The 13,167-nt window shown below is 43.7% G+C and overlaps 1 protein-coding gene across 1 annotated transcript in view; it reads right to left on the bottom strand.

Moving 5' to 3' along the window:
• Nucleotides 1-13,167, bottom strand: part of PDLIM1 (PDZ and LIM domain 1) — a 40,792-nt gene that overhangs the window by 22,288 nt on the left and 5,337 nt on the right. Inside the window, exon 2 of the mRNA XM_027529435.1 lies at nt 948-1,099. Coding sequence (XP_027385236.1) covers nt 948-1,099 — 152 coding nt within the window. The remainder of the gene's footprint in view (nt 1-947; nt 1,100-13,167) is intronic.

Here is a 13,167-nt window from a genome sequence, read left to right as displayed (position 1 = left end):
GATGTAGCTGCTCAATTTAATGGTAAATGGATCAAAAAATCAATCTATGAATGAATGTCTAAAAGGAGAAGATTGCACAGAGATAGGAATGGAGAATGAAGGGTAAATGTGCTCCTGAGGGGATAGTAATAAAACAGTGCACCTCTCATGAGGGCAGGGCTCGGAAGCATATAAGCATGTAAGATGCTTTGGCATCCTGCCCCACACTTGGTCTTCCTGCCAGTCCTGGTACAAGGTAGAAGAAAGCCATAAAGCTACTTTGCAGAGGAGACCAAAGGGTTCACGATGAAGCACTGTGCAAGCTAAGGTTAATGAGACATTGAAGACAGGTAAACAGGAGATCCGAACGAAGAATGTAAACTTGATCCAACAGGAAACAGGGAGCTATACAGGTCGAACCAAATCATTTCTGAAACCATGCCTTTACAGGACCCCTTCCAAGACTAAATGGAAGAGAAACGGGAACTCTGTCCCAATTACGACTCCCAGAGCATTCTTCTCATTCATCAACTCTAGCTCTCCTTTCTTAAACTTTCAGCACTTTGTCTAATGTGCTCAATGAAGTCTGTCTCTGTAACTGTAATCTAGAGCAGCATCCAGGGCTCAGTGTTGTGTGGCGGGAGCAGTAGATGCTCAGTGGTTTCATTTCATTATATCTGACAGTATATAAATTGATTTTACTTCCTCAAAATTTTGGTTAGTTGTGTTAGATCAAGTGACAATTCAAGTATCTTAGAAAAAGATGCCCACACAGTGAGAAGCACTGTAAAATCAGAGAGGAAGATGAGCAATCTGAAAATCCAATTCCACAGACCTTCAGCCTACCTATACCACACTACCTATATGGCACTGAGCTGGGGGTATAGGAAATTCTGAAATAGGTGAGGCAGTCCCTGCTCAAAAGCAGCTTCTGGTCGCTCGGAAATGAGAGAGCATTTCCTCCTCACCTGGCTACTGTGAGAGTCATGTTGTCCGTGCAGCCCTTGATTTTGTTCTGAGCTTCCAAGTGTGTCATATTGCTGGTATTTTCCCCATCGATGGCTGTGATTACATCTCCAACACATAAATTACCTATAGCAGCCTTGCTTCCGGGAGTGACCTGGGAAAAAAGGAGTGAGCAGGTTTAGGTACCGTTTGCCTCCAAGGAAACCACTGAGTAAGTTACCACTGGGTTAAGGACTCACTGATATGAGTCAAACCATTTAAAAAGTAAAGAAGGCTAAAATCATAAGTTATAATGATACTGACCCCTTAAAGTTACGTAATACATTGAGGTTTACTAGTTGTTTCTAGAAACCATTTCACTGGACCCACACAATAACCTTGTGAGAAAGGAAGGCAAGTATCAGTCCCAATATGGTCCCCATTTTAGAGACCAGGAAACTTAGGCTTTGAAAGATCTGTAACTTACCTGGGATCAGCCAACTAGTATATTACTATGTTACTAGTCTGGACATGGAACAACAGACTGGTTCCAAATAGGAAAAGGAGTTCGTCAAGGCTGTATATTGTCACCCTGCTTATTTAACTTCTATGAAGAGTACATCATGAGAAATGCTGGACTGGAAGAAACACAAGCCGGAATCAAGATTGCCAGGAGAAATATCAATAACCTCAGATATGCAGATGACACCACCCTTATGGCAGAAAGTGAAGAGGAACTCAAAAGCCTCCTGATGAAAGTGAAAGTGGAGAGTGAAAAAGTGGGCTTAAAGCTCAACATTTAGAAAACGAAGATCATGGCAGCCGGTCCCATCACTTCATGGGAAATAGATGGGGAAACAGTGGAAACAGTGTCAGACTTTATTTTGGGGGGCTCCAAAATCACTGCAGATGGTGACTGCAGCCATGAAATTAAAAGACACTTACTCCTTGGAAGGAAAGTTATGACCAACCTAGATAGCGTATTCAAAGCAGAGACATTACTTTGCCAACAAAGGTTCGTCTAGTCAAGGCTATGGTTTTTCCTGTTGTCATGTATGGATGTGAGAGTTGGACTGTGAAGAAGGCTGAGCACTGAAGAATTGATGTTTTTGAATTGTGGTATTGGAGAAGACTCTTGAGAGTCCCTTGGACTGCAAGGAGATCCAACCAGTCCATTCTGAAGGAGATCAGCCCTGGGATTTCTTTGGAAGGAATGATGCTAAAGCTGAAACTCCAGTACTTTGGCCACCTCATGCGAAGAGTTGACTCACTGGAAAAGACTCTGATGCTGGGAGGGATTGGGGGCAGGAGGAGAAGGGGATGACAGAGGATAATATGGCTGGATGGCATCACTGACTCGATGGACATGAGTCTGAGTGAACTCCGGGAGTTGGTGATGGACAGGGAGGCCTGGCGTGCTGTGATTCATGGGGTCGCAGAGTCAGACACGACTGAGCGACTGAACTGAACTAAAACCAAATTGTTCACAATATTACATTTCTGTAATGGTTTTGATTTTCACAGTGAGCTTAGAGTACTTTTGTAACTGAAAAAAAGCAACAAAGAATATTTTAAAGTATGAACCAGTATACACTGGTTCCTCGTAGCCAAAAAGTTAACTATTAGGGTCAGCCCCTACAGGTGGCTGATTTTCTTCACGCCAATGCTTCTAAAACAAGGGGTTCCAAATTTATGGGCCACCATGCTTGAGCGAAGCCAGCCAATGACTGCAGTGGGTCATCAAATCCATCTGCCTGCTGAGCATTACGTGTGACCTGAATAATTATCATGCCTCATTTGGAGTTGTACAACTATTTTTCAAGTGAATACAGACACTATTGTGATGAACAAAGTACAAACTCATTTTGAAGCAGCACTAAGCTCAGAGATGTGTTTTACTATTAAGTATTTTTTTAAACCAAGGTATATTAAAAACATCTAGCTTCCCAGGTGGTGCTAGTGGTAAAGAATCTGCCTGCCAATGCAGGAGATGTAAGAGACGCAGGTCCGATCCCTGGGTTGGCAAGAACCCCTGGAGGAGGGTGTGGCAATCCACTCCAGTATTCTTGCCTGGAGAATCCCATGGACAGAGGAGCCTGGTGAGCTACAGTCCACAGAGTGCAGAGTCGGACACGACTGAAGGACTTGGCAGCATACTAAAAACAGGACCATCATCCCAAGGTCAGTCATGACCTTGGCATTAAAAGACCTTCCTCGATGGAAGTCCAAGCCCTCTGGGAGCAGACTACACCCAGGCTCCCAGCACCCACAGGGTTCTGGCCTCACCTTGGAAAAGGCCTTTGACTCCTGGGAGCCCAGTGAGGAAGATTTTGTGAACACTTGAGGGTCTCCATAAGGCTGAACCACAGAGAAGAGGCCCAACACACCAAATTAGGACACAGGCTTATGCCCTGAGCCTCTGTATCTGATGCAGTTTTCAGCAGCCACAGTTTCCAATCAGCCCTTGCCAGAAGGAAACACTGACCTCCTGAGGTGGCCAGTGTTATGTTGCTGTCAAGGTTTTCCCCTCATCAGTGCCTGGACCCCACAAAATAAGGGACGGATGACTTTGGTCCCCAAGGTTCCTTCCGGTTCAGACATGCTATGACTTTATCAGGCAAAACTCTCCTGGAATGTAGCAGGATGTGGAAACCAGTGCAGAGATCCTGACCTCCTAACCTTCCTTTCTGGCTTTCCCATCATCCGTTTACCAGAGATCTGGCCTTTAGAAAATGAAAGCCCCCAATCTAAGGTTCGGACCTTCTTCCCATGCAGCCACTGGGAAAAGAAATTTAATACAGGCAAGCATGGCCGCTCTCCTTTCAGTCGACTTCAGGGAGTTAGCTCTGAGTCACAGTATGTGCAGTAAAAACAAATTCCTCTCATTTTCTGCTTGTCTTCCTGAGAAGACTGACCTGGTGTGACTTCGTATATGTTTTCCCTTTTCTAAAGAACAACACAGACCCCTTGTTTTAAAAATGGCACTAAGCATCACTTTATTTACTCTGTCTCCAGGGAGAGCAGCCTGATGAACTCATTTGTCATAACCAATTCTCATGATGTTAAAGAGAAGTTCCCTTGGATAAAACCCAAAATCACGGATGAGTTCCCTAAGGCCCAGGCCATCCCCCGCCTAAGCTCCAGCTACAGGGGCCTTCCTTCCTTCTTTCCTGCCTCAGGGCCTTGGCACTGCTGCAGCCACTGCCTGATTAACTTCTGGGCTTAAATGACCCTTCTCACAGAAGACATTCCTGATCTCCAGTCTAAATTAGGGCCCGTTGTCAACCTTTTCATACGTTCTCTTCTTCACAGCACTTGTCACATTAAGTCTGTAAGTCTGTTTTCTGAATTTGTTTATATATAATGCTTGAGAGCCATAAGTGTGAGAGCAGGCTTTTGTCTGCCTTTTGCACTGTGATGTCCTCAGGTGCCTAGCTGTGACCAGCACAGTATGTGGGCAATGAATATGTGTCCAATGAATGATTGAATCCAAAATACCTTGCGTTGTTAAATATGTAATCATGCTGCTTCGTTTCATCCTTTTTAAAAAAGTGACTATTTCAAAAGGAATCAAATAACCATCTTCCCCAGCATCACTCTCCTGGAATGCGACCACTCACAAAACTAAAATAAGGTGGGGGTTGGGGGGACAAAAAGCTTGAGAAAAAGAAAACAGAGTTTCCTCTTACTTGCATATGCTCAGCTGCTAAGAACTCTGGAATTTCCAGCACTTGGTTTAAACTGTCTTGAAGGTGAGACACTTCTGCTCAAAACATCCTGACAGATTCTGGACGAGCTAGAACCAGTCTTAAGAGCCCTGAGCCTGAGTAATCAAGGCTTGGCCATCCCCTCTTCTGGTCTTTTTTTTTTTTTAAGCCAAATTAATGGGAAGTTAAAAGAAATCTCAGAAAGTTGTAAAACACTATCATCAGATGGAACTTGGACGGAATCACACACAAATAGAGTCCATATTCTTTCATGAGCTGTTTATTTCTAGGGGAAAAAAGTAGATTTAAATGAAATTACGGGACTTGCTTTTTACAAAGCTCTTTCACATACTTTCTGCTACTTGACATAATAATGACGATGAACTCACCATTAACATGTAAGATAATTTTACAGATGAGGAAATTGAAACCCAGAAAAGCTGTGACTGACTCAAGTTCACACTGCTAAAGGTTGGAGCCTGAACTTGAAACCAGATCCTCTCATTTAACCAAACTCCGTTCCTTTCCTGCTTTACCACAGTGCCAGCAGCAGAAGCTCCAAACCCAAATAACTGTCAGAGCTGAAGACAAATCCAGAATTGAGGAGATTCATCTGTTGTGGCCTTCAACACAGGGAACTGGAGTGTCCCAAACTCCTACCAAGGCCTGGGTACCTCCTGCCATCTATTAACCATCTCCACTGGTCTGTGCTGAGCTGGGACCCAGTAACACCTTCCCTTATAAAATACTCAAATCAGAAATGAAAAGCCCTCAGGAGAGAAGGCCTGCGTCTCCTCTGGTTAGTTCCCATCTTGAATGGAGGACTCCGATCCTTATTGCACATCAACTATTCATCACAATCACAGCAACATTCATCAGCTAATGAGTGCTAATTATGTGTCAAACACAGTGAAAGCGTCTGGCAAGGGTTAATTCACCAATCCTCCCGAGATGCTATCAGGTAGCCAACATTATTGACATCATCACAGAGAAGGAAGTAGAGTAACAAGGGTTAAGCAGTTTGCCTGAGGTTACACAGCTGGTGAGTGGCGGGCTGTGTGGCTCTGGAGTCCTTCCACTTAAACCAGTCTGCCACACTGTCTATTCTAATTTCCTCCTGACCCTCAAATTCCATCAGAACCAGCTCATAAAGGAGTCAGCTTCAGCTTCTTAAAGAGAAGTCCTACACTCTGCTCCAAAGAGACAGGCCCATTAATTATTTCAATGGACATCCGCAAAACCCTCTTCCAGCTTTCTTCCTCAGAGACCATACAATTTGATCACAACTTTTCCTGCCTGAGAATAAATGGGGTTAAGCACAATTTCCACTAAGGAACAATCTGCCATTTTCTGCAGAATTCACTCAAGTCTTTCTCACCCTTTGCCCCGCCAGGCAGACACTTTGCTCAGAGGCCAACCTGTACATCTGCCCTTCACTGCATCATTAAAGCCTGTGCACTGCCGTCAGACTCCTGAACACAAAAGAAGATGCACTGAATTTCACTTCTAAATGGCACAGAATAGGATTATGATGAGGCTCACCTATTTTCTTCAATTTACAAGCCCTTTTCTTCAATTTACATCACAAAGAGTCAGACACAACTGAAGTGACTTACCACACATGTTGCTGCTGCTGCTGCTAAGTCGCTTCAGTCGTATCCGACTCTGTGCAACCCCATAGACGGTAGTCCACCAGGCTCCCCCGCCCCTGGGATTCTCCAGGCAAGAATACTAGAGTGGGTTGCCATTTCCCTCTCCAATGCATGAAAGTGAAAAGTGAAAGTGAAGTTGCTCAGTCGTGTCCAACTCACAGTGACCCCATGGACTGCAGCCCAGCAGGCTCCTCCGTCCATGGGATTTTCCAGGCAAGAGTACTGGAGTAGGGTGCCATTGCACACACATCTAAATAACTAATGCTCTTATATAAACCTGGATGCATACCCACTGGCCATCGCAAATGAAAAGATGACTTTCTTCCTCTGTATTATGGCATATACCTATTTTATCCCTCCTGTTACCTCCTTTCTCTCATTCATTCACTCATCAGACAGACATTCCTTAAGTACTTTCTGAAAGACAGTGTAGCTTATTAAGATGTGGCTTCTGAAGTCAGATAGCCAGGAATCAAGTCCTGGCTCTGACGCTTATGAGCTAAGTACCCCTGAGTGGGATATTTCACCTCTGTGTGCCTCCCTCTTCTCACCTATGAAATAGGAGTGATAACTGTCCTGGTGTCAGAAAGTTGTCGTGAGGATTATACAAAATGCCCCAGGCAGAGAACACTCTCAAGTTCACAGCCTCCTGGGGCAGACAGGCATGTACAGCAGCCGATACTAGAAACAAGTAAAGACGCAATGAGAGCCTAAAGGTGGAAGCAGGGAAGACTCCCTGGAGGAGGCATTGCTTGAAACTGTGCAAAGGCACCACAGGAGGCAGAAAAGAGCGTTCCGGCTTATAGGAACTGCATGTGGACTGGCATAGATAAAGCACAGGAAGCAAAGGGGGAGGAGAGGGATGAGTCTGGAAATATAAAAACAGATCTGGCTGCAAGAGTTCTGTTATTTTCTTTTTAACAAGGCTTTATCTGTACTTTATCTGGAAAACAATGGGGAACAACAAAGGAATTTAAACATAGCCTCTGACTCAACTGTCCGGTTACTGCCAAGAAACAACCACTTAGACCTAGCTCTACTGACATTAAGGTGACTGCCTTTACAGATAGTCCCTAACAGCAGTTGAGAGAAGCAGATCCATTCAAGGGTCGACCATGCAGCCTCTAGGACAGCCATTTGGAGGCTGGCTTCCCCTAGAGGACTTGCCTGAAGGCACTTACACTTAAAGTTATCTGTTCTATTGACAGCGAGAAGGGATTCCTTTAATCCCTAGGCTCAAGATTGAGGGGGCCCAATAAATGAACCTTGCCTACTATCTCGGCTTTTTAATTACTCTGCCTGCTTTAGCTGAGGCAGACACTCTCCATTCAATTAGTCCACGCCATGCTCCTCTGTCCCCAACACAGAAACCTGGAACCAGTTGCCATTTATCATCCTTCTTGCTGCTATTGATTTTTCCATTACCTCACCCTCAAGTCAAAACCCTTTTGTTGCCTCCCAACCCCTTCAGGCAAACATGCTTGTGACCACTGGCTTAGTTTAAAAATTTTATGTAGAAAAGTTTTATAACCAAGACTATAAGACACCCTGGTTTGTCCAGGACAAAACCTGTTTTCCCAGCTTAATTATCAAAAGCACCCTATTTCACTCTCAACAGTGTTCCAGCCTGGATGATAAATTGTACTGCCACTCCTTTGACAGAGATGGAGGTTTTAACCAAATATAATACTTGTCAATCAGTTGAAACAACTCTGATGCAAAGTCTCCACTGGCCCCCACCCCCAATCCTGCAAAGAAAAAATTGTCCCTATTCAAAAGGTGCTCTGATGTTTATCTGTGGACAGAAATACAGGTGAATTTCCTGAATGTTCACAGAATACTGTTAACCTTGATCCTTTAACATTGACCCTACAACATTGATGCTGCTGCTAAGTCACTTCAGTCATGTCCGACTTTGTGCGATCCCATAGATGGCAGCCCACCAGGCTCCCCCACCCCTGGGATTCTCAAGGCAAGAACACTGGAGTGGGTTGCCATTTCCTTCTCCAGTGCATGAAAGTGAAAAGTGAAAGTGAAGTTGCTCAGTCGTGTCCGACTCTTAGCAATCCCATGGACTGTAGCCCACCAAGCTCCTCCATCCATGGGATTTTCCAGGCAAGAGTACTGGAGTGGGGTTCCATTGCCTTCTCCGACAACATTGATAAACATCCTTAAATGCAAGTAGAGTACTGCACAAGTCATTTCATTCCAGGTGCCTAAACAACTTAACATGATTCCTATTATGCCTCAGCCAGAAAACTCACAGCTAAATGCAGTATGCAACTACAGAAACCATCTGATATAAAGGTCCTGGCACACCTCTTTCTTCTTTGTTCCAGTTTTTTGTTACATCTTCTGATGTGTGTTTTTATGTTTGAAATTTTGTAGCTATGTATTTTACTGCTGTAAATTACCTTAAATCCATCTTACAAGTTGGCTGTATTAATTAAATATTAAACAATGATAGTTTAGCATTTTTAACATCATAGAAAACAAGACTGAACTAAAGAAATTTGGAATTCAAGTTCAATCTCAGTGCCATGTACCTTGAGGGACAACCTCCTTTGAACTAGCAGCTGTGTCAAAGTATTCAGATATATAAATTTAAAAGACTCTGAGCTGGGTGACATAGCAGAGCCCAGCCCCACACTATACCATTTAGATGTGGAATTTGAACTCTCCTTAGTCAGACTTCTGACTCAATTTGTTTGTGGGTCGAGGTTATGGCACAGACTTTGAAGCCACATTACAGCCACAGAAGCTGTATGTACTTAGGCAAGTCGGCCTGAAAACCCCAAGAATGTTTCAAACTGTTCTTAGTTACTCTATAACCATTTTTCTTAAGAAAATGAGGCAATAAAGTAGTTTAGGTCCTTGTAAGTGAGCTGTGCCTTAATCTAGCTTCACTTCACGGTTCAGTGCAAAAGGAAACTATTAATGCTAAGGGGTGGCCATTTAGAGAGAAAGCTCTCGTAGTCTGAAAGATCAACCATTATTACTTACATAGGAATAGAATTAAAACGCAGACAGCAAAGTAGAATACCCTGATTAATTGATCAAGAAGTCATCAGTCTCTCAAAAGTCCCCATACAAGTCCCTCTGAACCCCGTATGCTTTTTCTTTTTTTCAATATTTATTTGGCTGCATCAGATCTTAGCTGTATCACTTGGGACTCTTCACTGCAGCACGTGGGCTTAGCTGCCCAAGGGATGTGGGATCTTAGTTCCCCAACCAGGAATCAAACCTGCGTCCCTGCACTGAAAAGCGGACTCTAACCACTGGACAACCAGGAAAGTCCCCCCATGTGCTTTTCAACAGCCCCAATAACAATCACCCACAGCCCAAAGCCTTACCATTCACTAAACACATAACCTTGAGCAGTTATACTTTTTGTGCCCAGGCTTCTTCATTTACCAAATGACTTTTTTTTTGCTCCACCACTTGGCTTGCAGGATCTTAACTGCCTAACTAGGGATGGAATCCAGGCCACCACAGTGAGAGCACTGAGTCCTAACCTTTGGACCACCAGGGAAGTCTCTATCAAATGAAATTTATAATAGGATCAACCTCATTCATGGTTCAATTAAATGAAATTACATTTGTAGTTTAAAACAAAGTCTGGCCCATAGTAAGTGCTCAATATGCACTGCTGCTGCTGCTAAGTCGTGTCAGTCGTGTCCGACTCTGTGCGACCCCATAGACGGAAGCCCACCAGACTCCTCTGTCCCTGGGATTCTCCAGGCAAGAACACTGGAGTGGGTTGCCATTTCCTTCTCCAATGCATAAAAGTGAAAAGTGAAAGTGAAGCTACTCAGTTGTGTCCGACTCTTAACGGCTCTATGGACTATAGCCTACCAGGCTCCTCCGTCCATGGGATTTCCCAGGCAAGAGTACTGGAGTGGGGTGCCATTGCCTTCTAGCTACCATTAATATTTTTTAATAGTACCACTGCATCCCAATGCCTTCCGTGTGTTAGTCAAACTGCTAGGATCTATCTAACACCATCTTAATCCTCACCACAACCTTTGAAGACAAGTACTATTACTCCCACACTGAGGTTTCAGAGGCTGACCCTTCAGCTAACACAGGGAGGAGACAAGTTTTAATCCTGGTCAGGCTGATACCGAGATTTTATTTTCCTATGACATCAAGATGGCTTTAATTCTTGATTTGCTACATTAAAAACAAGGCAGAAAGCAAAAGCAATGACATCCAAATATTTCATCATGACATGGTAATTTGATTTTTAAAATGCTACATGAATGGAAAAATGTCTGAAAAGTTTTGCAGCAAACTGTTAAACAGCATTTACCTCTGGGAAGTAAGATTGGGAAATGGTGTGGGGAAGGCTTTTTACCGTGGGCTGTCCACATTTTTATACTACTTGATCCTGTATACAAAGCACAAGAGTTTTAATGTAAGCATTTTATTGAGGCATATCACACAAACAGATAAGGACATGATTTGTGAATAAACAACTGGATGGAGTATCACAAACAAAGCGAGTCCATGGAATCAGAATCAAAGAAACTGAACGCTACCAGAACTTCCAAAGACCCCCTCGTGCCTCCTTCCATCACTAGCCTTCTGGCAAAGGTTACCATGATCCCGACCATAGATGAATGCTAGTTAACACTATAGATTAATTTGGCTTGATTAGTCTTCTATAACTCTAATGATGTGGTATTTATGTGTTATGTCTGGCTTCTTCCTGTCAACACTGTATATCTGTCTGATCCATATTATCATGCATGGTTGTAATTCCTCCATTCTCACTGAGGCAGTGTTTCATTTCATTCTTTGTTATAAATATATGTATATATACCAGCATTTATTTTTCCATTTCATTTTTGTTAATGCATTTGAGTTGTTCCGAGTTTGGGGCTATTGTGAATAGTACCGCTTTGAAGATTCTTGATATGTCTTTCATGCCATGTGGACACTTTTCTATTGAGCGGTTAACTGGAGAATTGCTGAGTCATAGGGTCTGACTGTGACTTCCCTGGTGGCTCAGTTGGTAAAGAACCCACCTGTAATGCAGGAGACCCAGGTTCGATCCCTGGGTCAGAAAGATCCCCTGGAGAAGGAAATGGCAACCAACCCCAGTATTCTTGCCTGGGAAATCCCACAGACAGAGGAGCCTGGTGGTGGGCTACAGTCCATGGAGTTGCAAAGAGTCAGACACGACTGAGCATATAGAGTCTGATCACATTAAAGCTTTGAAAGTGTAATTTTTAAAGAAATGGATGTAAATCATTGGTACATCACCTTAATTTCATCTATCTGTATGCATTTGACCTCTTTACCCTATATAGGTCCTACCTATGTCCGTATCTTTTTATCTGAGCGAAAGTGAAGTCAAGTCGTGTCCGACTCTTTGCGACCCCATGGACTGTAGCCCACCAGGCTCCTCCGTCCATGGGATTCTCCAGGCAAGAATACTGGAGTGGGTTGCCATTTCCTTCTCCAGGGGATCTTCCCGACCCAGGGATCGAACCCAGGTCCCCTGCAATGCAGGCAGACGCTTTAACCTCTGAGCCACCAGGGAAGCTTATCTGAGTAGTCATCTCTATTAAAATTAGGCCAAGTGCTTGGTCAAGAACCTAGCCTTCTACAAGATCAGAATGTCCTTCAGAAAGTTGTCTTTCAGGTTGACGGCATTTCCTGAGAAGGCAGTGTACTCTACATATGAAAACACACCACAGACCTCAGTTACAGATGACCTTTCCAGTTCACCCACACTGGTGCTAATAACAGTATCAACAATCACAAGGGGTGCTAAGTGCCACATAGAAATTACCTTTTTCATCTCAGGTTTTCATGGGTACATTTTGTCCTGGACTGGACTCAGCTCCCACTTTACAGGCCCCATCTTTGGCTGGGCAAGGTGGATCTGTCTACTCCCTGGTAATCTTCATTTGTCATAAAAACTGCCCCAAATCCCCTCCTGGCCACCCGGGCAGACTTTTCTCTGGCAAATCATCCAATTCCTCTGCTCTTGTGTTCTTCCCTGCCCGCATGGCCATGGACTCCCATGGCTGGACTGTCAATTCTCCCAGGTGGGGCCATGGCTTCTAGCTTTTCAGGAGGAACAGGAAGGGGAGTTGCTATTCTCTGAGATGCTCTGAGCTCTAAGAGCACTGGGGCTGAGACCAGCCTAGCAAACCGCCCTGGGCACAAGGGTCTCAGGGGTGAGGAGCCCAGGAGAGTCCTACCCCTCATGATGAGACCTGTCCCACGATTAGCACTTCTCAGACCTGGGTGCTGGGTAATACTTTAACCAATGAAATACTGATAGTTATGGCTTATCAGAGGGCAGAATACTGTAGTTAAAGCCGGCCTGGGAGTCAATCTGCCTGGTTTCAAATTCCAGTTCTGCAATTTATCGTGTGTCCTGTGTCCCTGGGTTGTGAAGAAAAAGATAATGTAAGTGCACAGCTAGCACAGAGTAGGCACTCACAAAATAATAGCTCCTATTACAATATTATTATGATATAGAGGTTAAGGCCATGGCCTTTGAAGTCAGATCACTCAGTCAAAATCCAGCTCTATCCACTCACTACTGCATGACAAGGGCAAAGTATTTCACATTTCTATGACTCAGTTTTTTTCATCCATAAAATGGGCATCTTAATTGTATCTACCTTAGAAGCATCACAAGGATTACTGAAAGAATATGTTCATATTATAATACTGCTTAGCATATAAAAAGTCTTATATATAGTTTAACTAGATTAACTATGGCCATTGTTGCAAGTTGATTAAATAAATATTCTCATACAAGCCTGTCAAGTGTAAACAGAGGCTCTTGTGATTAACACAAGAGTCATTTAGGCACAGATATTCACAGATGAATAACACAACCCAAATTTACTGGAAAACAT

The sequence above is a fragment of the Bos indicus x Bos taurus genome, chromosome 26, assembly GCF_003369695.1.
Source record: "Bos indicus x Bos taurus breed Angus x Brahman F1 hybrid chromosome 26, Bos_hybrid_MaternalHap_v2.0, whole genome shotgun sequence".
NCBI lineage: Eukaryota > Metazoa > Chordata > Mammalia > Artiodactyla > Bovidae > Bos > Bos indicus x Bos taurus.
Note: the sequence above shows the minus strand (reverse complement) of the source record. Positions and strands in the feature narration are given on the sequence as shown.